The sequence below is a fragment of the Megascapheus bottae genome, chromosome 3, assembly GCF_031878675.1.
Source record: "Megascapheus bottae isolate mThoBot1 chromosome 3, mThoBot2.hap1, whole genome shotgun sequence".
Taxonomy (NCBI): domain Eukaryota; kingdom Metazoa; phylum Chordata; class Mammalia; order Rodentia; family Geomyidae; genus Megascapheus; species Megascapheus bottae.
In genome coordinates this window covers 31,178,852-31,205,953 of record NC_143511.1, presented here as the reverse complement: position 1 = coordinate 31,205,953, position 27,102 = coordinate 31,178,852, and the positions used below count along the sequence as shown (strand labels likewise).

At 43.8% G+C, this 27,102-nt stretch overlaps 2 protein-coding genes across 2 annotated transcripts in view; one reads left to right on the top strand and one right to left on the bottom strand.

Moving 5' to 3' along the window:
• The first annotated feature begins 6,336 nt into the window (after positions 1–6,336).
• On the top strand, positions 6,337–9,946 carry S1pr3 (sphingosine-1-phosphate receptor 3). The gene has a single exon (XM_090329773.1). The coding sequence runs from the start codon at positions 6,474–6,476 to the stop codon at positions 7,614–7,616; it is 1,143 nt and encodes a 380-aa protein (XP_090185899.1). The 5' UTR covers positions 6,337–6,473; the 3' UTR covers positions 7,617–9,946.
• An 8,956-nt stretch (positions 9,947–18,902) lies between these two features.
• Positions 18,903–27,102, bottom strand: part of Shc3 (SHC adaptor protein 3) — a 108,821-nt gene continuing 100,621 nt past the window's right edge. Inside the window, exon 13 of the mRNA XM_090329772.1 lies at positions 18,903–19,282. Within this exon, the coding sequence (XP_090185898.1) occupies positions 19,154–19,282 (129 nt within the window). The 3' untranslated portion in view covers positions 18,903–19,153. The remainder of the gene's footprint in view (positions 19,283–27,102) is intronic.

The window sequence follows — 27,102 nt, the reverse complement described above, 5'->3', positions numbered from 1 at the left end:
GGAGTCCTGAAAGGGCCAGCTCATTACTTCCTAAGTTCTTTTGAAAGTGTGTGGGGGGGTAGGGGGATGGGACGAGGATCAGAAATGGAAAGAAGGAAGGAAGGAAGGAAGGAAGGAAGGAAGGAAGGAAGGAAGGAAGGAAGGAAGGAAGGGAGGGAGGGAGGGAGGGAGGGAGGGAGGGAGGGAGGGAGGGAGGGAGAGAGGAAGGAAGGAAGGAAGGGCAGGAAGGTCTATGAGACTCTTATCTCTCCTTAACACTGTGACTCAAGTGGTAAAGTACCATCCTTGACCAAAAACGCTAAGGGACAACAGGCTCTGAGTTCAAGCCCCAGTACACACACACACACACACACACACACACACACACACACACACACACACAGAGAGGGGGGAGAGAGAGAGAGAGAGAGAGAGAGAGAGAGAGAGAGAGAGAGAGAGAGAGAGAGAGAAGAGAGAGATTCTTGCTTTCTAAGTTGTGTTTTAATGCAGTTGGAAGGATGAAGGATGATTTCCCAGGAAAGCCATGCATTCAAAAAAAAAAAATGGTAGTGTCCCAAATCTGACAAGGGAAATGTGTGCATTCTTGAGGAGGGGAAAGGCCAGGAGGAGGGGAAAGAAAGGCTAGACGTTGTAGAAATATTTTCTGCCCTCCTCCTCTCCTTCTTTTTATAGTTTGTTTACTTTTCAAAGTGCACTGTGTGGAGAAAGTGAGTGACCAGTGTGGAGAACCACATCTGGAGTCCATCTGCCCCTCTCCCAAGCTTACCTTCCCCAGGGACACTTCTGGAGCGGTGGGGGAAGGGAGGCTTCCTTGACATTAACATGCTCTAACGTGGGGTCAGCCAGCACAGAATCACCTCTTGGAAGGCATCTTTTCCTTCTCAGCCAAAAGTTCTTGGTGCTAAAAGGTCCTGAGGTCCTCTAAGTGATCTGAGCTCCACGAGGCCACGAGAAACACTTGTATTATGGGGATTCTAAGGGAAGCTCAGATGTGAGCAGTGACTTGGGTAAACCCAGATTGACTGAGCAATGAATGATACTGATGTGGAATGCTGAAGTCTTTACCAGAGCGGGGAGCGCACAGTAGTGAGCCTGCAGGGAACCTCACAGTATTTCTTGGTGCAGGACTTGAAAGTGAGTACGGAGTGCTAGGCAAGGAACTGCCAAGGAATACGTGTTGGTTAGAAGAGTCCTGCTGCTTGGCACCAGTGGCTCAACCCTGTAATCCTAGCTACCTCACGAGGCTGAGATTTAAGAACCGTGGTTCAAAGCTAGCCTGGGCAGGAAGCTTCATGAGACTCTTGTCTCCAATTAACCACGAAAAAGTTGTAAATGGAATTGTGGCTCAAGTGGTAGACTGCCATCTTTGAGCATAAACATGAAGGGAGAGAGTAAAGCCTTGTTGAGTTCAAGTCCCAGTACAACCCCCCCCCAAAAAAAAAGGGACAAAGAGGAGGAAGAAGAAGAGGAGGAGGAGGAGGAGGAGGAAGAGCTAGAGGAGAAAGATGTTAATGAGAGAAATCTCCATGTGGGCGTCTATATTCCCATCTGGAATATGCCTCAGCTTTCCAAATGTATGCATAATAAGTGTACAGATAGCCGCAGTTCTTGACATTGGACTTTTTTTTGTAAATGTTTGTGCAGAAATTAAGCTGCATAAGGCTTACAATGCCACCTCTAGCTTTAATCCTTTCTGAGAAAGCAAGATGTAAGCCATTCTACAACACCAGCCATGCCGTGGATGCCTCTCCCCCAGAGGCCCCCCACATATACCTGTTTTTCAGGGTAGACTGGATGAGCACTTGTCAGTAATCTCTAGAAAGCCTAACATCTCCACATCATGGTTAAAGCTCGCTCTAGCTAGCATGCCACTCAGAAACCAAGGGTGAATGGTAAAATTGTGGGCCCATTTTTTTTTCTCTCTCTCATCTAGAGAATATCTCAATCAACCTTTACAGTGTCACTTTGGAGATGAAAGAAATTACCTGTGCCCCTGTTCCACAGTGAACAGAGGGTAATGTGTGCCCCCACAGGATGGGTAAGAGCAAGCAGGACTTGCCAGCCATCCCTAAGCATGATTCACTTGAGTGGATCTGCCAGACACAGTGGTCTCATTTTCTTCTAAGATCAGAAACAAGCTACACTCGCCTAGGTGTGAGACCCATTTAGTATTGTCATACTCAGGATTGGTGACTCAAGAGAAGTGTAGGTACCCTACACCTATCTACTTACTGGTCTGGGTACTGATTTGAAGTTGTCTCAGCTATGTCAGGGTGGCCTCCATACATGCAGTGTTCCTGCAGTGTCCTTATCTCACTTTGGCTAGGATTCATTGATACCAGGGGATGAGGTAGGGTGTGAGGCAGAACTTTCTTCCAACAAACTCTCCAGAGGAGAGAACTTCTCCATAACATGCTTTTGACCAAGCATAAAAATGTGTAGACATAATCATAATTGATCGCACCTTTTGGTTCCTAGCCCAGCACTTTATTCTCAGCTTCGTAATTATTGATAATCCAAGGGGAAAAAAAGCACTTTAGGGTTTTGAGGAGTATCAATATTTCCCAGTTACAAAGGCAGAGAATTATACTTAACAAAAGGTGTTCTACGAAAACATGTCTCTTGAATAATAAATATTTAATTAAAGAAATGATAATGCAAGCATAAATGGAGATGTGAAGCATGCTCATACTCAAAACTCATAGTCTATAGAGTTTCTGGCATGGATTCTATTCTTTTTATTGTAACCATTTATTGTTAGTTACTTGTTTATATTGCTTGCTTGTTTTTCTTCTATTCTGTTCTGCTCGGTGTTGTTTGGTTTGTCCATACTAGGGCTTAACTTTAGTTCTTTTTTTTTTTTTTTTTTGCCAGTCCTGGGCTTGGGCTCAGGGCTTGAGCACTGTCCTTGGACTTTCTCAAGGCTAGAGCTCTACCACTTGAGCCTCAGCACCACTTCCGGCTTTTTGCTATGTATGTGGGGTACCGAGGAATTGAACCCGGGTCTTTGTGAATGCTAGGCAAGCACTTTAACCACTAGGCCAAACTCCCAGCCCCTTAACTTTAGTCTTATACTCTTCTTTAGCTTTTTTCCTCAAGGCTACTTTTCTACCACTTCAGAGTCACAACTGTACTTTTGGCCTTTTGCTAGTTAATCCAAGATAAGATTCTCTCGTATCTGTCTGTGTTGTTTGCCTTCAAACTATGATCCTCAGATCTCAGCCTCCTGAGTTGCTAGGATGACAGGTGTGAGCTGCCTGACTTCTTCCTCAGGCTTACATGCAGGAGGACAAGGAAAGATGTCAGCTTGCAGAGCCGGTTTCTATGAACTCTGCTTTCTCCTGAGCATCTCTGAAATGTCCATTTTAAAGAGATTGCCTTCCCTTTTATGGCACCTTTGACCCCAGTCCTAGGTGATGATAACTTTCAAAGTGGGCCTGGGGTTATCTTGAGACAATGTAAGACACAGGAGACAAGCTGAGTTAGCATGGGAACAGGTTGCGTGTAAACATGCCACTGTTACCTAAAAGACTGGGGAACTGTGGGGCTGCTGTTGAAATCCCACTCCAGTTGGGAGACAGGATTTCGGGCCCAGCTTGTCTGGCTCTGGGACAGATACCTCCGAGGGCAGAGCAGATAGCCCAAGGGCGTATTGAGGTAAACTTGGACACTGTGGTGGCATGGATGGTGCTGCTGCCAGCCTGGCAGGGAGGGTGTAGAATACTGGATGGTTCCTCTGGCAGCTATGCAAATCTAGTTGGCCCACTAAGCACGACGACGGTAAAACAAGCTCCAACTCAGCTACTAGGGGGGCGGGGCGCAGGAGTTACTATACCCACAGGACATATGTTGTGCTGAGCCTGCTCTCTGGGGACAGCCTTTTCTGCTTTCATCCCAATGAGTTCATGAGATGCTGCTGCTTTGGGATAGAAATGGAGCAAAGAGGGCATGGTCACAGTAATTGTGCAGCTAGCCTGCACAGATGAAGACATAAATGGATAAGGAATAGGAAGGGGCATGGGAGTGTCTTGATTAATGTATTCATATATACGGCACTAGGACTGCTAACTCCAACTGCAGCATGTTGGCAGGAATATATGTTGACATACTCCAGGCAAACCAGCATCACATGTTAATGGCTGTCTAGTCTGTGCTCTGAAAACTTCAGCTACACCCAAAGTTTCTGCCATCACCCTGCATTCAAGCTGTCCTTGACTCTGGCCCTCTGTGATCTAAGTCAGCCTTCATGGAGGGGCTGGATAGAGGCAGTTCCTGCCAAGTAACAGATATCAGCTCAGACAGCTCCCAGGGCCTACAGAACACTGAGTTCTTCTGAGCTCCGGGGAAGACATCTCTGTAAAAAAAGCTATCCGTTATCAGATTGTAATCCTACTACTCAGGAGGATGAGATCTGAGGAGCAAAGTTCAAAGTCAACCAAGACAGGAAAGTCTCTTGAGTAGCTAGGATTACAGGCGTAAACACTGCTACCTGGCTTTCCACTGTATATTTAAATAGTCAAATAGTTTTCATTTAAAATAAATTAGTCTAGAAAGACACCACAAGTTCTCAATCCCATGTGACTAAGCTAAAAAGATATTTCTGTGAAGTAGACATAGTTAGTGGTCACTAAAAGCTGAGAGTTAGGATAGAAGGAGGCTAGATAACATGTATGAGTCATAAGCAAGTAAATTCTAGATAAGCAGCAAGGTGGTTTGACTTTACCACAAACCATTATATGTTTTATGACGAGGAGGTCAAAATGTCTCAACACAAACAAATGATCCATGTTAAGGAGACAGAAATACCAATTATAGTTCTTTGATCAGTACACATTATGTCCATGCACTGAATTATTCCCTCAGTACCCTGGAAATATATGTAGTTATCAGGTATCCGTTACAATTTTTTTTAATTTTATTTTATTATTGTAATTAATAGAAAGGTTACAGTTATAGTTGCCAGATAGAAGGTGCACTACTTCACACACATTAATACCCCTTCTCATCCCTCCCACCGTCCCGGTACAATTTTTTTTTAATGGACACCAATCCATGGAAAGGAGTGCCTGACTTGAGAGCTGGTAGGCAGCATTCTTAGTGTCGAAGGAGGACAATTAAGATTACCACTAGAGGGGCCGGGAGTTTGGCCTAGTGGCAGAGTGCATGCCTAGCATACACAAGACCACGTATATAGCAAAAGCCAGAAGTGCTGAGGCTCAAGTGGTAGAGCTCTAGCCTTGAGAAAGCCCAAGGACAGTGCTCAGGCCCAGAGTTCAAGCCCCAGGACTGGGAAGAAAAAAAAAGTTACCACTGGGGACAGACAGAATGTATCTATCCAGGGCCTGGGGTGGGGAAAGTGGTGGTGCGATGCTGAAATAAAAAACCCACTAAGGGTTATTGCTTGACTCTGCTGTTTTTGCTTTCTCAGGGCTCCTATGGTGAGATATCTTCCTGCTCACACCCACTCATGGGCTTATGCTCAATTTGCAAGCTTCTGATTCCTTTTTCTTTCCAGTGCTGAGAATTGAACCCAGGGCTTTCAGCATGTCAAGAACACACTATACCACTGAACTACATCCTCTTCCCAGGCCTCTGCATGTTAAATGCTTCCCAAATTCTATGTCATTCCTTTTCCTTTCTTCCTTTAGCTCAGTACAGTTAGCGGCTACTGTTCATGCCAATTTATATTCCTTCCCAGCAGCCACCAGCTCAGTGAAGCGGCTGCAGGGCCATGCTCAGCCTTCTCCTAGCCCCCAGGCTGTTCTTCCCATCCTGACTGCATGGTCAGGCTCAGGGCTCTCTGCCAGGTGGACCAAAGGCCCATCCAGATTTCCAGGGAAGCCGCCCAAGGAAATCATGGGTACTTCCCATCATATCACTCCGAAACTCATCAGGGAGGTCTCAGAAGTCCAGTGGGCATCATTCTGGCTCCATCGTGGGTTTTCTTGTTTGTTTTGCTTTTCCTGAGAAAATCCTGTTTCTCCCTGGGTAACAGGGGATAATGGCTTACCAGCTCCCTTGTGGTAGATGAGGACTAACACAGTAGTAGCATTTCCTGCTTGGAGGTTTCTACGTGGGCGGCTTTATTTGGACCTGTGTGCCTTGGAGACATGATTAAATGATTCATGCATTGTGTTGCTCTATCCTGAAACTCCAGACCCCTCTTAGTTTTCCCTCCCCTTTCATAACCACTGAGAAGGTTGGCCTGGGTTTACACGCTTCTCTGCAGCCCTGAGACTGCAAGCTGTCTAAACGTTTGAGTTTGTCATCCGCAGTTACCGAAGGTGGCTCACTTTATCTATGGCTCTTGCTCCTTTCATCTTGTTCTAGGAGTCTGTTTTCAACATCCCTGCTGGTGTCTGGCCTGCGCACATTCTTGAAGCCAAACTGCCATCCTGGTGGTCCTCTGACATGCACGGTCCCTGGGCGCCCCCTTGTGGACTGTGGAGGTAACTATCTGTCAATGCCAAGCCATGCCAACCATGCTTCCACCATACCCACATCCTGTCTTGGGAAATGAGACTCTGTTGGCACACTACAACTATGTGGGAAAGCTGGAGGGCAGACTGCGGGACTCCCCCGAGGAAAGCAAACTCACCATCACCACCATCCTCTTCTTGGTTGTCTGCAGCTTTATTGTCTTGGAGAATCTGATGGTTCTGATTGCCATCTGGAAAAACAATAAATTCCACAATCGTATGTACTTTTTCATCGGTAACCTCGCTCTCTGTGACCTGCTGGCTGGCATAGCTTACAAGGTCAACATTCTGATGTCAGGCAAGACGACATTTAGCCTGTCTCTGACAGTCTGGTTCCTCAGGGAGGGAAGCATGTTTGTGGCCCTTGGGGCATCCACCTGTAGCTTACTGGCTATTGCCATTGAGCGGCATTTGACCATGATCAAGATGAGACCCTACGATGCCAACAAGAAGCACCGAGTCTTCCTTCTGATTGGGATGTGCTGGCTCATCGCCTTCTCACTGGGTGCCTTACCCATTCTGGGCTGGAACTGTCTGCAGAACTTCTCTGACTGCTCAACCATCTTGCCCCTCTATTCCAAGAAATACATCGCCTTCTGCATCAGCATCTTCATAGCCATCCTGGTGACCATTGTCTTCCTCTATGCCCGCATCTATTTCCTGGTCAAGTCCAGCAGCCGCAAGGTGACCAATCACAGCAACTCAGAGCGTTCCATGGCCCTACTGCGGACCGTGGTGATCGTGGTGAGTGTGTTCATTGCCTGCTGGTCCCCTCTCTTCATCCTCTTCCTCGTTGATGTGGCCTGCAGGGTGAATGAGTGCCCCATCCTGTTCAAAGATAAGTGGTTCATCATGTTGGCTGTCCTCAACTCTGCCATGAACCCCATCATCTACACATTGGCAAGCAAGGAGATGAGGCGTGCCTTCTTCCGGCTTATCTGTAGCTGCCTGATCAGGAGCAAGGGGGTCCGAGCCTCACCTATGCAACCTGCTCTCGACCCAAGCAGAAGCAAATCAAGCACTAGTAACAACAGCAATCACTCCCCAAAGATCAAGGAAGAGCTGCCCCACACAGCTGCCTCTTCCTGCATCACGGACAGAAACAGAACGCTTCAGAATGGGATCCTCTGCAAATGAATGTCTCCATGGGACCAGCTGTGCATCCTGGCTCTTATTTATTGCATGTGTCCCTTTCATGTGGGCCCTTAAAAACCTTGACTTGGGGAAGCTACTTTTTGTTGCCCAAGAACCTGCCCAGTGTGGACCCTCTCCCAAGAAGGGGGCCCCAGGAACTGCCAGCCTATTTCAATGAGGATGACATGTCCTGGCTGCTTCAGGCTCCAGCATCTTCAGAATGTACTAAGCTGCTGACGTCGTCCGTTGCCTTCCATGGAATCCTGGACACCACCGGTTCTTGTCCCCAGGGAGGGATGATCATACTGCACGGTGCACAGGGTGTTCATTCCTTGGGGGGGGCTCTGGATGATGTTCTGATAACTTCACACTACATTTATTAGGCATACAGAATGGGTGCAGGTGTGTGTAGATTTGTCCATCTGGGTTGCATGTGAGTTGTGTTCCAGGCCCACAGAAAGTCTCAGCACTCGGTACAGCTCTTCAACTGGTTCAACAGATGTGTTCTGACTGAAGCACTGGGGTCAAGGACAGGGTGTGATGAGATGGACATAACTTGCTTTCTCAGGCTCACATGTAGTCTTGGAATATGCATGTTTTTAAGGCTTAGATTCCACTCCAGCCTCGATGTGTGAGTCTAGCCTGACTCCACCCGGATTCCTTTCTTTGTGCATTCCCTGCATGTGATTGTCGTGGGACTGTCTGAAAAACACAGAAGAGCCAGCCAGGATATCTCAGGACCTTGGGAGACCACCAAGGGAAGAAGAAAACCACGAGGGAGGGGAAAGGTAGAGGTACTTCTACCCTGTTTTACCATTCTGGTATGCTTACTGTAATGAAGAGCTTCCAAAGGAGAGGTTTACAAGATACCACGGAGGGTCTAATGGTTTTAGATCACATTTGATTCTGTATCACCAAAGCACAGCCTCCGTTCTGCAAGGAGTTTTGCCAAGGAACTGAGGCCATCAGTAGTTTCCCAGCTAACTACAGAAGCAACCCCTAAGCACGACTGCTCATAAGAGTTGCAAATTATCAGGAAATGTAACCTGGCCATGTCTGCCTTCTTCAGAGACTGACCTGTCATCATTCTGACATGCTATATTCTAAGTTTACTTTTCAGTTGATCCTGTATTGCTTTGATGCCCTTTTAAAGGACCAGCAAAAGACGTCTGTATGAGCTCCTCCCGAGCAGTCTGAATGCAATAGTTGGATGCAAAGTAAATGCATGGGGTAGATTTATTGTATTGAGCTCCTGGTGACAACACAAACAAAAACATCCTTCCGAAGGATTCTGGCTTGGGTGAGCCTCACATCAGAGCCCCTTCAAATTTTATAAGCTCTGTGAGAAATGTTGCCTTATTAAAAGGTTTTAATAAGAAAGACTAGTCATGACACCCAAATGATTTCTAGAAGAAATTTACACCTAGATGTTGCCCTGATGGAAATTACTTTTATTTTGGAACGTTCTTGTGAGTCCCAGGTAACTTCCATGCACTTACCAAAGACTTGCCTGATTTTTGTTCCTGATGAGAATTTATTAGTCAAGAGATACTCCAGGGTAGGAGAGGGATATTTTGTTGCCATGTAGCCTGAAGAAAAAACCAGGGCTTTTTTTTTTTTCCTGCCAGTCCTGGTCTTGAGCTCAGGGCCTGAGCACTGTCCTTGGACTTTCTCAAGGCTAGATCTCTACCACTTGAGCCTCAGCAACACTTCCATTTTTTTTTCTATGTATGTGGTATGGAGGAATCAAACCTGGGTCTTCATGCATGCTAGGCAAGCACTCTACCACTAGGCTAAACTCCCGACCCCAACCTAGGGCATTTCTAAGAAAGCATTCAGATATCAAGATTCATTTTCCTGGCACACTTTGGAGTTGCATTAGAGGCCTTGGATCTTTCTTACTAATATTAATTAATAGCACTTCTTGTATAATCCAGACTTTTCCTTAACTACCAATGTCATTCTTTAGCTCTTCTAAGGAACCATGCCCATCATACTTCTCCCAAAGTGTCATGTTTGGGGAACGACCTAAGACCCTGGGCAATAACACAAAACTTTCAAGCAATTGGAATCTCAAATACACTAAAAATTTTCATTTGCTTATATGATATATGCAAAAATGAACCACAATTGCTACCCATATGCACTTTCCTCACTAGCTAAGCCATTAAGAGATAATTAAGAAGTTAAGCATGCCAAAGGCTTTACCCTGAAGGTTAGAAACAGATCTTAAATGCCTCAGAGAACCTACATGTTAGATCTCATCGCAAGTAGCAATTTTTTTTCTAGTATGTGTTTGTTAAATAAAACAAAAAACATTTATATAAACCCATTCTTGGGAGTCTGTGTGGTGGCTTGTTTTATGGTTTTCATCAGAGTGTGCAGTGTGGTGGGCTTTTCACTTGGTACCTGTGTTGCTTAGCGTTTTGGGAATCGACCATATTTAGAAGCCTACTTTTACCCTTCCTTGCTATGTTACATGGTGGGGTTTTTCCTCCCAGATATTTTTTTTAATTATCTTTAGTTATACAATGGAGTTGCCCTTCATCCAAGCAGTTTATGAATACGGTGCATCTTGATCAATGCTATCCCTTTCTATAATTCTCCCACACCCTTCCCAAGCTACCTCTTCTCTTACTTATCTTAGTTCTAAGTTATGTTATTTAACTTTTTTGCCTTTTAACAAAGCAGTTTATATGTACAATGCATGTTATGGGTGTCATCACTTCAGCGTTGTCACCTTGCCTTCCAGCCACCCCCTTCCTTATATTTCTCAGTTCTGTGACATAAATAATACATTGTGCCTGCACTCTCCCTCAGTTCCTCACTTCATTCTTCTACCCCTCCCTGCTATGCAACAGCAAATACCTGTTTTCTGGTAGTTATTTTGTTGGGCTTTGAATTAATCTTTTTAAAGAATTACACTCTTTGGGCTTTCTATTGAGTCAATTACATTCAGTTCATTTATTATCCCTCGCTTACCACCCACGTGTTTACGTGTAGTTTTATAGGCATGTTCTAGCCACTACAAATGAGGGAAACCATGCAACTTCTGTTCTCTGGGTTTGGCCCTTTACTTGACTTAATATAACTTTTTCCAAGTTTTTAACTTTCCTTATGAATGGTACAATATCTTTCTTTGGGAAACCCTCAAAGAGGCAACAATCTAATTAATAAATGGGTTAAAGACTTAAAGATAGACTTTTCAGAAGAAGAAGTAAAAATGGCCAATAGACACATAAAGAAATATTCAACATATCTTGTCAAAGGAGAAATGCAAATCAAAGTAACACTGAGACTCTACTTCACCAAAATGCTAAATGCGGCCAAGAGGGAATTCAATCACACTGTTGGTGGGAATGTAAACTTGCTCAACAACTCTGGAAACCTATATGGAAGTTCCTCAGCGAACTAAATATGGAGACCAAGCAAGCCAACTCCTGGGCATTCATCCAATAGAGCACAAAAAGGCCACATTAAAGCTGCCAGCACAATCATGTTCACTGCAGTATTATTCTCCATAACCACATATGGAATCAGTCCAGATGGCCCCTCAGTTGATGATTAGATCAAGAAAGTATGGTATCTATACACAATAGAGTTCTACTCATCTGTCAGAAAGAATGATAATGTAGATGGTGTTTTAGTGGAGTTTTGATGTATTGAAGACTCTGCTACCAGTTTTGTAGACCCTACTCTTTTTAGGAAGGTAATAATAGACACTTGTTAGAGCTTCAGCAATTGAGTCACAGCCTCATGCATGGGATTCTAGGCTCTGCTTTCTTTGCTATGATTTATATCAGAGTTGAAATTGGTTCATATCAGCCCACTGCATTTTCTTCTCCACAAGTGGTGAGTTTTCATCTTTCTGTTTCCAGGTACCTTATGTTCTGGTGGTAACATTGCAACTCATGAAGTTCCTCCAATGCCACCAAGCACTGCAACTCTCTGGCTCATCCACCACCCTTGATCCTATCCAATGTCAACTAGATGTTTAATCATAACAAATTTGGCACAAATACCCTAAAGTCACTTCTGTCAAGCTGTCACTTTTCCTATTCAGAGAATAGCTAGAGAATATGACCTTTCTAGAGAAAAGTTTCGAACCACCTTCCTCTCTTTCATGAGACAGTCAAGATCCATTATCCAACTGGCAGACTTTTCACAACAATCTTTATTGCCAGCAGACATACATCAATAGTCATCAAAACAATTAACTATTAAAAATGATGGTTTCTCTCAACTGTTGAGCAATAGTTACTCTGAGCTGGTAAAGAGCCTTTCATAGAAATGGTAACGAGGTGCATTTTATAGAAAACATTTAGTTACAGTGTCAGTCCCATGCTTTTAAGTTGTATATACAAGTACAAAACCTCAACACCCAAACTTTTTTAGCATCTAACTCAAATATCCCAAGGGATTTCTATGTAATCAGAAATGGATATACCACTATACAGACAATGAAGGCACATTTTCTGATATAACCACTTAGTATGAGAAATTCAGCATTGCCTAAATTAAAAGTGTCACCTTCCACTCTGAGGATGTAATGATGACACTTGGAATTGCCGCTTGACATCTGGTGATCCTCAAAGCATGGGTTTACACGTGTTTCATGGTACCCATACCTTTCCCAGAAGAAGATTGAATTCTCTAGCAATAAGAAAAGTATTGAATCCGTTACTTTTCCCTGGGTGGTTGGAAGTCCAAATCATTAGCCAGATAGTTGGCATTTTATCCTTTCCCAAAGACCAAAAATTGAAAAACAAAAACCCTGAAGACAGTTTTATATTTTCCCTCCCCGAAGATGTCCAAATCAATTCGATTTCATTCCAAAATAGGAAAGGGGTGAATTGGCAATGTACCCAGATGAACTGTTACAGTGATTCTTAGTTTTACAAAATTTAATAGTAGCCAACCAAAAATTTCAAATACTAATGATCAATATGTACAATTAGCCATCCAATTTTTTTAAGAAATCACTAAATGCCTTTATTATTATACAATTTAATTGATATGAAGCCAAAGTCTTCTCATCCTGGGATTGAAACACCAAATATTTAATTTTGACTACAAAGCAACAGTCACATAACTTAATGTCACAACATTCTGGAACAAGTTACAGTCAAAAGTCAAATGAAAAGAGAACATTCCACTGGTGACTCATACACAGTTGTTACAAAAGTAAGAATTCCGTGTTCAGAGGCGGATTTGACCATTCATTTCTGTGCTTAGCTTCTATGGTGGGTTAAGAACTTTGGCTGTGTTGAATATGTCTACGTGTATGCCTGTGAGTTCATAAACTCAAAAGCTCCCAAAGGGCTGCAGGGTCTTCGGCCCACACACTCAGGCATCAATTCTCCATCTACAGTGATTTAAAAAGAGCCCACAAAGCGGATACTTCAAATTGTGATGTTTTATTTCCTGTGGTTTCTCCTTCCCCTTCCCAGGGGAAGAAGCCTGTGTGTTTGAAGTCTTAGGAAATCACTTATTCAGGTCATCTGAGGCAGCAGGGAGAGGAAAGAAAGGCTGGGAGTCAGCCCCTTCCCTCCAGCATCCTGCTAACACCAGCATGCGGCTATCCTGGTCTACCTGATTTTGAGTTCCCTACACCCTTCCCTGCCTCCTCCAGTGCCATCTGGGGTCTTGCATCAGCTGACACACAAGCACCAGATACACAATCATACTAAAACACCATTGGGTTTTCTACCAGGTTAGAAACTCAAGCAGGTCTTCCAAGGCTCTTGTCTCTGTCCTAGGAGCCTAGTTCAGAGCTAGCCACAAAGGAATCAGTGCATTCATCACCAGTAACACTGGTTAGCAAAGCATGGGACCGTCTTGACCCAGGAACCCAGTAGGCCACCAATGGGCAAAGCCTCCTTCAAGGTCAAGGGAAAATGTGTGCTGCTAGTTAAAGGTGTGAGATTTGAGGTGTTTTACTTCTTTTTCTCCTCTCCTTTTTACTTTTTGTGTGTGAGTGCCAGAAATAGGGCTTGAACTCAGAGCCTGAAGTTGTCCCTGAGATTTTGTTGTTTTTGCTCACGGTTGGTACTCTGTCATTTGATCAATAGCTCCACTTCCAGCCTTTTGACGGTTAATTGGAAGGAAGAGTCTTATGGACTTTCCTGCTTGGGCTTGCATCAAGCCACAATCCTCAGATCTCATCTCCTGAGAAGGAAGGATTGCATGGATTGGTCACTTGTGCCTGGCTATTTTTACTTTCATCCTACCTCTGTCTTTTCCTTTCCTTGTCTTTCCCTGCTGGCTTCTCTTTCCTTTTGTCTTATGCCTTCTCTGTGCGCTATTCCCACTCCCTTTGTGCTGATTCCCACATCCTACAGCATCTAGGCCCCTTCTCCCTGTGTCTGTGGCTGTCAGGGCCTGTCAATCAACATTCAAGCCTGTTTATCTTCTAGTTGTATTTGTAAGTTACAAAGCCCTAGGAATCCCCTGGTACATAGAACATAGCTAAGCTGTGTGTGGACACACAGAGATGTATGTCATTTTAATTAGTATATATGTGTGTGTGTGTGTGTGTGTGTGTGTGTGTGTGTGTGTGTGTGTGTATACATGTGCAATTCACATTCATAAGCCCTGGAATAAAGTTGCAAAATTTTGGCTGGTATAAAATCTGCCAGTTTAAAAATTGCATTTGTTGCTTGCAAACTTATAAATATGTATAAACCCCATTATAAATACATTGAGTCTGGCAGATGGCATTTTATCTGCCAGCAACAGTTGCATGGAGTTGGAAGTGCTGATTAATTCTTCATTTTTATTTTATTTATTTATTTTATTTTGTGTGTATGTGCATATGTGTGCTGGGACTGAACTCAGGGCTTGGGCACCATTCCTTAGCTTTTTTCCATACCTCCACTTCTGGCTTTTTTTTTCTTTTTTGGTTAATTGGAGATAAGACTTCCTCACGGGCTGAAGTTCCTGTTGGCCATATCACTGGGAGACTTGCTTGAGAGAGTGCAATGCTTAACATATCAGCTGTGTCTTTATCTGTTGCTGAGATCACTACTTCAACAAACTACATATACTCAAATCCTCTTTGGGGGCAGCTTCTGGAAGAGTCCAGCTAAGACAAAGGAAGGAGAAGGACTGCCTCTTTATTGAGAGGGAGATTAAATGTAAAGTTGGAGGATGTAGTATCCAGTACCTGTAAAGTAACTTACTGCTGCATTGTTTCTAAAAGTTAGCACTGATGGGTGCCGTCTCTGAGGACTCACACAACTTCTGTTTCTTCCAGCTGATTGAATAAAGTCACCTTCCCTGTTGATATCATGGGAAGCCAGGGATTTTCTATCTGTTTCAGGCACGCAGGGCTGGGGGAGGGAGGGTATCCCTCCCCCATTGAAACATTTCAGGAGAAGCAGTGTTATACGGAAAGCCACCACAAAGACTCATCTGGAAGTAGTGCTGAATTTTGCAGTCTTTCCATAATCTTACCCACTTCCAATCTGGCTGCTGCCATGCGCAGGAAGGAGATTACAGATAGATAGTGCAAAACCTCAGGCCCACTGTGCAAGAGAGTCCATGTGCGCTTATATGCATGAAAGATCTCAGGAAGTAACTGCTTAGGAACAGCTCATATTCATCAACCCCTAACACTGGGTAGTAAGAACAGTGTATGTCCTGCTCTGTGGAGCAAGCCACAGCTCAGAGAAATCTAGCCTGAAGCTGGTCATTCCCTGGCTGTCCACACAGGTCTGTAGTCCAGGCTTCTGCTCAGCTCGGCCCAATAAGAAGGGAAGATGACATTGGCAACTGAAGGAAAGAAAAAAAGACGTCTGCTCTAAATAAAGCCTCACTTAGATAAGGGAGCTACATGATATCTGGGGAGAAAGCTTCACTTTAGGAGTCTAGGTACCTTCAGATGTTCAAGGATAAGCATGGAGCCTGGATATTCATGAACTATGAACTCGGGCTCTTTAGGGTCAATTCTTCCCTGGGTCTTTGTCCCCATTTATGGCTTACCACATTCTGTAATTTCATTTGAAATGATCAACCACTTCATTTGTCCCTGGAAACACTTTCAGAGATGCCATATATGCTTTTGGCCATACCATATATAGCAATGGTCCGTCTGCCTCAACGCTGGAAGTGGCCTGAATCAGAAAGTTACTCAGCAAGGCCGAGCAAGCCTTATGGTCCTTCAAATACAAGAAGTATCACCCAATGTAGCTTAAGCACAGGATGGAAGGTTGAACACTTTGGCCATATTGTTTATCAGATTGCCCTGCTATTGGGAGGCAAGGAGGGCCAGCCTGGTTGGTTAAGAGTCACAGTTGACTGTACCATGGTGAACAACCCCGAAAGGCACCCAGCCAGTCTCACCAGACACAGATGCCATTTAAAATGTGCTAATTTACCCAGAAGAGTAAGGGTGACTGGGAGAGGACAGTAGTCTGCAAAGCCACTGCTTAAGAGCTGGGAGGGGCTGTTTTAAGCCTGCAGGATCCCATCTTTCACTCCCAGAAGTGGGGCAGCATGACCTGGGCACCTTCCATAGGTCCAGGGTAGCCCAGCCTGGCACGCAGCCAGTGGGCCCTGAGTGAGAGTCAGAGCCCTTGAATTGCATGGCAGAGCTTGATCCTGCCTGCACTACCTGCCCCACCCCGATAGAGATGCAGCCTGAGAATCATGGGGAGAGTGGCCCAGGCTGAAGAGGAAGGAGGCTATGCTGGCATTACCTCCCAATCCTGTGCTCCAGGCTGGGATGGCAGCCCTCTGGGAGGGCTGGATGAGCAGGCTGTCTCTGATGCCAGTAAATCACATGGCCTGGAGGAAGCCTTGGTTTCCCCATTTGTGAGTGAGGCTCCCGGAATACCCCATCTTGTGGCCCTTGAAGAAGGAGGGGAGAGGATGCTCACAGGCTCTAACACACTTTATCAACAGAAAGGGGGCAAAGACGAAGGAATTGCCATCTGCTACTGCCAAAACCTTCTCTGATTCAAAAGAAATGCTAATCTTTTCACTTGGCAAAGGTTTCCAACCTGATAATCAGAGATCAAAGCTGTATATTTTGAATTGATATCATCAATAGAAAATTGACCTTTAAGTTTTCTAAATTATCATACAAAGAATATTACGTAAAATAGCCTATCAGACCCTCAAAATCAGCATCACTGTGCAGAAGAGAGCTACTATTTCCGTGGATTACACATTTTTCACTCTCAAAGGGAAAATAAAGTAGAATGAATTTTAAGAGCGTGTATAGACCTTAACTGCTAGAACCTTACTACTTTGCTAGTACCTCAAAACTAGCAGCACTTTTGTCTTATACAAGGGAAGACTGCAACAATACTGAAAAGAGGTAATGTGAACATTCTTCGATAGAGTACATTCACATAAGAGGGTCAGATGTGTGGTGTAGGGTGTGTAGGGTGTGGGGTGTGTGTGAGAGAGAGCTTCCAGAGATCAGAATGCCTGGTGGTGCTTGAATCTAGCCCACTGTTTCCATCAAGAATAAGAGCCTGAGCTGGTTGCCACCTGCATCTTAACTGAGTCCCTGGCTCCAGACATCTTGGAAGAAGTCATCTATGTGCATGAAAAGCATCACTCAGGAAGCAGCAGGCACTCTATGCTAATGCCACACTCTCCTGAGTTCCAATCACTGAACACATGGGGAGGTATACTAACTCCGTGGACCCTCAAAGACCAAAATCTCTAAAGAAGCCTTCATGTACAAAGCCTAGGATTTGCCCCCAACCCGTCTGGACAAGTTAGCTCCACCTGTCCCAAAGCAGAACGGGATAGATACACTTAGTAGTATTGGAACTTTGCAGAATCACAACTCACCATTATTTTTATTTCTCCTAACTCCTTTAAAAGAATCTAGTGTATCACTACCCAACCTTAAGAGTGTACAGAACATTGTTTTTGTTGTTGTTCAACTAGTCAGGAGTGCCACATGCCATGAGATCTGATGGGGACCACAGCTACATGAATTAGATGCCAACCCACAGATGAGTCACGTATTTCTGTTTCAAAACATCTAGGGGACAGTCACAGTCCAAATATTTTTTTAAAGGTCATAAAAATTACCAACTTACTGACAGGAGGCAGGCCATCAAGGAATGATAACTTTTGATATGGAAGGTACAATGCCGAAAGTGAGGGCTGTGGGTCACACAGGAAACTTGAAGGGACAACAAGGTGGCTTCACCATCCTTCTCTCCAGGGACCCTTCACTGATTCTTGAGACTCTAGAGCCTTGGTGTCAAGCACACGCAGACCTGGGAATCATGAATGGCCAGTGTGTGTGTGTGTGTGTGTGTGTGTGTGTGTGTGTGTGTGTGTGTGTGTGTGTATACTGCACACTGTATAAGTGCCTACACTTCTCTTTAGGTGGTTCTTTCCCATGCTCCCTCTCTCACCCCCCATTAACTACAAGAGTGAATTATGATGATTTCACTGGCAGCTTCTCCCAGAAGCCTGTGACCAAGCCACTAACTAGAATGTATCCAGACTAAGAATCGGTCTCAAGAGTCAACCAGAGATATTCATGTCATCTAAATGGGTGAGATTATAAAGAAGCCCCATGTCAACCAAGGTCTTGATTTTGTGGCAGATTTAGTTTTTGTTTTTTGGTTTTTTTTGCCAGTCCTGGGCTTGAGCTCAGGGCCTGAGCACTGTCCTCGGACTTTCTCAAGGCTAGAGCTCTACTGCTTGAGCCTCAGCACCACTTCCGGCTTTTTTCTATGTGTGTGGTACCGAGGAATCAAACCTGGGTCGTCGTCGTGCATGCTAGGCAAGCACGCTACCACTAGGCCAAACTCCCAGCCCCAGGCAGATTTAGTTTTAAATCAATCCTCAAGAATGCCAAACACCTTAGGCCAAGTAGTGGTAAAGTTGCCATGCTTGCTGTGTGACCTGGATAGGCCGAAGTCTGTCTCTATGCCTTAGTGTTGCTGCAGTGAGCTGTCCTGATAGGAAACCCCATGCACAGGGTAGTGGGTGGGTCTAGCACACAGGTGTCACCCAAGCAAGCTGACAAAGGAGGCTCATTCTCCAGCTGCCACCAGCTGTCACAGCCAGTGTACATCCAATACTTTGAACACAGGATTAAATACCATCTAGGCAGCATGTCACCATTCTGCCTAGGCTACAGCTTCTTGCTTGCCTTCCTGAATTTGTGCTTATTTGGATAATGCTTCAGGTGAAACCTTCCCAGTGAAACTTCCCAGTGGACTAGATAGGGTGAGTTAAATTTTTGCCTGCACAATTACAGTGCCCCCCCGCCCGCCATTTTTCTTCATTAAAAACATACACCACAGACCATGAGTCTTACATCTGTCTTAATCTTAAAAAATATAAATATAGAGGGATAATTTGTACAGGATGTATAGAAATGTACATTTTAATATGCATATGAGAAATCTGTTCCAAGTTTATGAAGGAAACCTTCCTTTGGGGAATTTTGAAGAAGACGTTGATCCCCATACACAGCTGCCTCAGTTCCCACAGCCCAAGACCAAGGGGACCCCAGGTCCTCCTGACCTGGTGCTCAGCATTGAGAGAGGGCAGGCAGCTCACTGTTTCCTCTCCACTGGCTGCTGGAGGCAGAGCTCGCTCCCAGCGGAGACAATGGGCAGATTGCTCTCCAGGTGATGGTGGATGAGATGGCTGATGCTGTCGAAGACCCTGTCCTTTGTTCGGATCTGTGGAGAAAAGGAAGAGGAGATTGAGCTCATCCATGGGCATAAAAGGAACACAGACAGTGTGCTTAGAATCAGCTGGATTGTCTGAGTTGGTCCAGAAGGGCAAAGGGCAAGTGTGGGGGGGGGGGCAGTCTTCCTAGCCCAAGGGCTTTCTGTGCCTCAGAGATGATTTCTGCATAGAATCTGTGCAGTGACCTTGTGTCAGTGTGTTTTTTCTGCTCACTTCTCTAAAACGGAAACATGCAATCCCCTAGTTCACTCCTTTATGAGCCCTGTCTGACTTCTTTCTTTCCTTCCTGACCCAACTAGTACAAGAAATTAGAAATCTCACCTAGTGAACTATGACAAGTGAAAAAATAAAATGTATGAAGATTAAGAAGGAGGAAATAAAACTGCCTTCTTCACAGACTCAAGATGGGTCATGAGGAAAATCTAAGTTAACAACAATAAACTTCAACTAATAAACAGTTATCATTAAGGCTGCAAGCCAATGAGGCAAGGGGTGACACTGTTTAAAAAGAAACACACTCATTACCTGATTTATGTAACTGCAAACCCCTCTACACATTACCTTTACAATAAGATTTTTTTTAAAAGAAAGAGATGTTAAAAGATTTAAGGAAAGAATAAAAAAGGTCACAAGATATAAAGTTAATGCACAAAATTCAATCTCTTTTCTATGTACCAGAAATTGGAAATACACAACTCAGTACAATTCAGTAGCCTGCTCAAAAACTGAACATTTAGTTACGTAGGTATAAATCTGATAAAATATGTAAATACTTTGTGAAGAAATCTACAAAAATCTGCTGGAAGAAATCAAAGAACCTGATAAAAAAAAGAGATTATATGTTCCTGACTAAAGACCCAATATTATCAAGATGTCAATTCTTTCCAAATTCATTGCAATCTCAATCAAAATCTTTGCAAATTATATTCAAGGCATTGACAAGATGTTTCTTAAGTTTAAATGGAGATCCAAAGTAACCAATATGCTACTGAAAAAAAAATAAATTGGGGGGGGGTGATCTCTTCTCTGTAAACTGCAGCAACTAAACCGCGTCGGTGTTGGTAGAAGAACGAACATATCAGTTGAACAGAATAGGGATCCACACAGCTATAGTCAATTGAACCTCACCAGGAGCAAAGAAATCACAATGGATACACGATAAAGGGTTTTGGTATGTGTGCTGGAACTTGGCTTGAACTCAGGACCTTGCACTATCCCCTTAATTTTTCTGCTTAAGGCTGGTGCTCTACTACTTGAAAAATTCATCCATTTCTGGAGTTTTACTGGTTAATTGGAGATGAGTCTCATGGACTTGCCTGGTCCATGCACTTGTCAGGTGGCTTTACACCAGGGTTCGCAGGCCTCAGCCTCTGAGTAGCTGTAGGATCACAGGTATGAACTGCCATATTATAACATGCTAAGACAGTATTTTTTTTTGACAGTCCTGGCTTGAACTCAGGGCCTAAGCACTGTCCTTGGGATTTCCTCAGGCTAGTGCTCTACCACTTGAGCCATAGAACCACTTCCAGCTTTTCTATGTATGTGGTACTGAGGAATTGAACCTGGGTCGTTGTGCATGCTAGGCAAGCACAAAGCCACTAGGCAAAACTACCAGGCCGAAGACAGTATTTTTTTTTTTTTTTTGTGGGCCATGGGGCTTGAACTTGGCCTGGGTGCTGTCCCTGAGCTCTTCAGCTCAAGGCTACTGCCCTACCCTCCAGCCAAGCCCCACTTCCTGTTTTCTAGAGGATAATTGGAGATAAGAGTCTCAGGCTCTTTTGTTTCCCGGGCTGGCTTTGAACCTTGATCCTCAGATCTCAGCCCCCTGAGTAGCTAGGATTACAGGCATGAGCCACTGTGCCAGGCCCTAAGACAGTATTTTTAACAGATAATCCTGAAACAACTGGGAATATACCTGAAAAAAATTAGTGTGTGTGCAAGAAATAGAGAGAGAGAGAGAGAGAGAGAGAGAGAGACAGAGAGACAGAGAGACAGAGAGACAGAGAGACAGAGAGACAGAGAGACAGAGACAGAGAGACAGAGACTGCATATGTATATATATATATATATACACATATATGTTAAATTAACTAAAGATAAGGGGAGGGTTATGGCTCAAATGGTAGAAAATTGTATGTTTAGCAAGCATGAGTCCTTGAGTACAAAACCCAGCACTATCAAGATATAAAAATAACAGAAAAATAACTAAACAATTTTGGATTTAGCAATAACCTTGCAGGTCAAGATATTAAAAAGAAAAACAGAAAAACCACAGACTCGGAGAGAAAAATCTTCTTTAAAAGTACACAGGATAAAAGAAATTTAACAGAAAAATAAAGCCATCTTAAAAGGAAGCAAAAGAAAACAAATGATACAATTAAAATTCTTTGAAGAACTGAAGAGACTCTTCTTCAAAGAAGATAGTTGGTAAATAAGCATACAAAATATTTTCTACATTGAATATTATTAAGGGGATACAGTCTGAAACAACAGTGAGATATTATATCATGCCTTTGAGAAGAATGACAACTCAGATTACTGACAACATCAGTACTGGGGACAAAGTGAAGCAACAACTACCCTCTCACTGCTTGTGTAAAATGGCACAGCCACAGACCAACCAGTGGCTTCTTAGAAGTAAACTCACTCTTATTATATGGTCCAATAAACATGCTTCTTGAAACATACCCAAGCCACTTGAGAAATTTACGTCTATGCAAAAACCCCCACACAGATGTTTATAGCAGCTTTATTCGTAATTTTCAAATCTTGAAAGCAGACAAGGTAAATAGATCAATTGTGGGATAGCCATACATTGGGTAATAATTCTGTACTATAAAGTAAGGAGGCATGAGAAGGGATGGGAGAAACTTAAATGTATGTCACTAACTGAAAGAACCCAATCTGAAAAATCCACACACTATATGATTCCAATTATGTGACACTGTGAAAAATGAAAAATTATGAGGACCATACATAGATGGATGAGTGCCAGGAGTTCTGGGGAAGAGAGAGGAATGAGTAAGCAGAGCAGACAGGATTTTTAGGGCAATGAAACATCTCTGTATTATACTGTAAAGGCATGTACACATTGTTATACATTTGTCCAAATCCACCAAATGAACAGCACCAAGAATGAACCCTAAAGTAAACTGTGGGTTTTGAAAGACAGCGTTGGTTGCAATCAGGTAGCTCTGGGTGGCAGATATTGATAGCGGGCGATCGAGGGGAAGCGGGCCTTCCACGGAAAATCTCTGGTCGGTAAAGTCAGTTTTGCTGCAAACCAAAAACGTCTTTTAAGAAATGTGAAGTCTATTAAAAACCAAGACTATCAGAGAGAACATGCACCACTTCCCTCTCTGAAGCTTGGCTTATCTCACTTTCCCGGCAAATGACATTCTTTTATTCTTTCTAATGGCTGTGTGACATCCGTGGTGTATAGATACCACATTTTTTGATCAACTCATCTATTGTAGAAATTAGATCTAAAATGCACTGGGATATGATAAACTACAGGACTCTAGATAGGCATACACAGCGGAGCCAAAAGACTCTTAGGAGAGAAACACAAAGGTGCAATGCTTAAGTGTCTCATCATATTTATATAAAAAAATTAAAAAGTCCAAGACTAAAACTGTGAGAGTGTTGAATAAGAGAAGGTTTTGGTAAGAACAGATGAAAGAAATGAGTAAGATTTGGTAAAGAAATTAAAGAAAGTTCTCCCTTCTTTTATTTTAAAAAGTGTGTGTGTGTGTGTGTGTGTGTGTGTGTGTGTGTGTGTGTGTGTGTGTGTGTCTACTGGTACTGGGGCTTGAACTCAGGACCTGGGCACTGTCCCAGGTTCAACACTAGCTCTCTACTACTTGAGCCCCACCTCTTCTTTTTGGAGTCTCCTGGAGTTTCCTGCCTGGACTGGCTTTGAACTACTCAGCGTCCTGAGTCGTTAGGATTACAGGCCTGAGTCACTGATGCCCAGCAGAGGGTGGGTTTTGTGAGAAGAATGTACAGGCATGGTGCTAGGCCACAGTGAAGACTCTTGGACAGTTACATCTCTGCATCAACTATGGCTAAGTCTTGTGTGAACACTCACTCATTACGGGACACTTCCAGGTTGGGGTCAGGCTTTGCTGTCTGGGCTCTGTACACTCAGCGATCATCAGTAAGGTCTGGTGGAGGAAGTCTTAGAGGGAAGCCTCTTACTCTCTGGTAGTGCATGTGAGCCTTCCAAAGCATTTGAAGTCTGAAGGGAGCTGCCGGCCTTGTCTGTCCTCATATGGTTACTTTACGCTGACCTTCCAGGCCCTGGAAAGACCCACACACGACCACCCCAGCCATTTAGAATAGAAGTATGCTTGTAGTACTGGGCTTGTAGCTTCCATTCTGGTTTTCAGAAATAGTTTTTATAAAGGTGATTTGAGAGGGGCAGTGGTTAGGAAGGGCAGGGAATGAGTGCACTTCTTTTCGGATAATGTCACCCCTTGCCTTGCAGTTTTTTCCTTCCCATCCTCACCCACAAGTTGTATAGTTCATTTTCAACAGAGCATCTAGTGAGTCCCACTGTGCAGTTATCCCTTCATTTCTGGGTCCCCGGTTACCTTCCCAAACATAGATACATGAACGAACAAGATAAGAAGGAAAGAAAACAACACCACCACCAAACCCCTCCAGTTTCCATTTCCTAGAGTTCATTTCTTATGTATTACTGTGGATGACCAGAAGCAATAGGCATTGCAGTGGCACATAGGAATGGGCAGTGAGTTCTCCCACCTGAGTCTCCTCCACCCCACACAGCGTTGAAACTGTGTGCTTCTATCGCCCCCTTGTGGCCAGAAGAACAGTATGGCAGAGAATTTGAAGTTTGCCATCTGCAAGATTCCTTGTCTGGAAACAGGGAATAACTCAGTCTGTGCTAGGAAGCCTTAAATGCTCAACTCAGGAAGAAGATGAGAGGGGACAGTCCACAGGCCTCCCAAAGCAAGGCTGCTGAGATGGTCTTTCCCAACCAAGATCTCTACTACGTGGAGAAATCACACAACCGCGCAGGGTCTGAGAAGACAAATTTGGCAACAGTATAATCTCCCTGTCTCTTGTAGGATATAGAATATAGCCAAGCACAAGGTCTAGGATAGAAGTCAATGAGTATCCCCCAGCCTGAGCAGAAGTTCTAGTTCCTTCTGCTGAGCAGGGGTGTGCCATGATCTTACCAGAACTGGGTCTCCAGTGGAGAACCAGAACAGGAGACTGTTATAACCTTAGCACTGTTCAAAAGCACCTTAAGGGGTCAGAAGTTTGGCCTAGTGGTAGAGTGCTTGCCTAGCATGCACAAAGACCCGGGTTTGATTCCTCAGTACCACATACATAGAAAAAAGCCAGAAGTGGTGCTGTGGCTCAAGTGGTAGAGCACTATCCTTGAGGGAAAAGTTTGAGGACAGTACTCAGGCCTTGAGTTCAAGCCATAGGACTGGCAAAAAAAGGGGGGGGGAGCTTGACTGTCCCCCTGGGCTCCAGAAGACTGGAAGAGCATGTGGTGTCACCAAGGTGTAGGCAAGAAGAGGGATGAACTTGTTCAATCATGTGATCTAGGGAAGGGGACACTTGCAAACAGTGGCCTTCATAGCTGCAGCCCGAGCCTGACTTTCATTGCATGTGGTATGGTAGGGGTTCCTGGAAATGTAGTCATTTAAGTACTAAAGCCATATTCCTGGGCTTGACTTTGGAGAGCATGGCTTCTCACTGTGGGGCAGATACCTGGAAGCCTCAGACACACTCACCGCTGACCTGTATGATGAGATCTGATTGGCCATCGGCAGTGGCTAGCCTGATAAGGTTTATCCACATGGTTTCTCAGTTACTTACAATATGTTAAATCACTGAATGTAGAGGGGACTTGCTGGAGCCAGCAAACAGCGAACCGGGTTTCCTGGCTTTGGGGGTGAAGACTGGGAAAAGAAATAGACAAGAGAAAGATGGGGTCTAGAGGACTACAGCCCAAGCCAGCAGCCCAAGACTCCAGCCTAAGGCGAGTTTAAGACTATAGCCTAAGGCCGTGAGCTTAAGACTAGCACCTTTTATTTCAAGTTCTGACCTTAAATACTTTTCTTAAAACCAGGAAACTGCCAGAGGTTACATTCGTACAAAACAGCAATCAAGTCTCAAATAGGTTAAATGAGAAGCGGTTAACACAGCCCAAAGTCATCATGATAACAACTTACTCCCTGGCGTACTCAATTGTGCAGGTCCAAGGTCACTGACCCCACACTCAGTCCCCAACAGGGACTCAGATGGAAGGAAGCTTCACGGGAAAGAATCAAGTCATAAGTATCCAGAAGGCTGGGCATATTTAAAACTAATGATACCTGAGAAACAACTCGATACTGGTGGGCTACTGTCATTAGCAAATATGCTATTTGTTCTGATTTCCTAGTACATGATTGAGGGTTATAGCTGTCCCATTCTTTCTATTCTTGACAACCACCTCTACAAAATTGGTTTGGATTAAGGAGATGTTAATCTTTCTTGGTTATTTCTTTCTTTCTGTATTAGTCAGTTTTCCATCGCTCTGACAAAACATACCTTCGTGTTGTGAATAAGTGTGTGAGACAGAAGACGTGGTGGCCTAACTACTCACAAATCTTTGTGGGGAACATTCACAAGGGACTGGCTTAGACTTCAGAAAATAAAGGAAGATTCAGCAATATTACAGAGGAAAAGAAGGATCAAACGTCTCAGGAATCTGAGTTCACAGATCAGTATTCAGATCATCTGAAATATTTCTATCTAGCTGAAGAAGAAAGGCTAACACAAAAAAAGAGTTAGCTGGCCTTTGGCAAAAGAAGCAGCTAATCAAGCCTTTGCATGAAAAAACAGTGTAACACTGACCAAACTTTGTCTGAGAACCAATGTGGTATCCAGTAGCTTCCATCAGGAAAAGAAGAGAGCAAAACAGTAAATTCCATGACTATTTCAAAGAAAAAAAAAGAAAACCTCAAATCCAAAAGCAAAAGAAAATAGGAGCTAAGTGTGTTGCTAAGGAACAAGAATTTGAGAGGAAAAAAACAAGAGAGGCCCCAAGATTCTACAAAAAGAAGGGGTGTTCAAAATATTGAGCAAAAAAGGCTAGAAAAGGCTAACCAAACTTAATTTATGAGTGGAGTATCTTCTATAAGAAATGCAAAAAAGAAAGTTAAATTCGTTGTTTTGTTTTTAAGGGTTACATTGTCAGCTGCATCCTGGGTTTTTTTGTTGCTTTGGTTTGTGGTTTGGTTTGTGGGACAGGGTGTATCCTAACAACCACCTAAATTTGTCAGCATAAACTGAATCACTAAACTGCAAACATTTTTGCTCATGTAAGATAAAATGTTCTGTATATGTGGTTTTTTTTTTCCCCAAGCATGAGATAATCAGCTTATGAAGAGGAAAGGTTTATTTGGCTCAATTAGGGAACTATCAGTCCGTAGTGAGTTGGGCTAACTGTGGCAATGTATGATGAAAGAAGCAAGATGGAGAAGAAGCTGCTCACCTCACAATGGCCAGGCAGTGAAAAACAAAGAAGGAAGGGGCTGAGTTCCAGTATTCCCTTTAGCCCCCCCCACCCCCAATAACCTAACTTCCTCCCACTGGACCGGCTTCCTAAAGATCCCATCACTTGTCAGCAGTGCCACAAGGTGGAGTTGTGCCTTTGACACCTGCTTTTAGGGAACATTCTAGATCCAAACCGTAACGCTTTTTATTCAGATCTGCCTTTTGGAACCTATGAAATTAGCTTTCAGAATCTGGAAATTAATTTTTAAAATATGGTTAACCCACACAT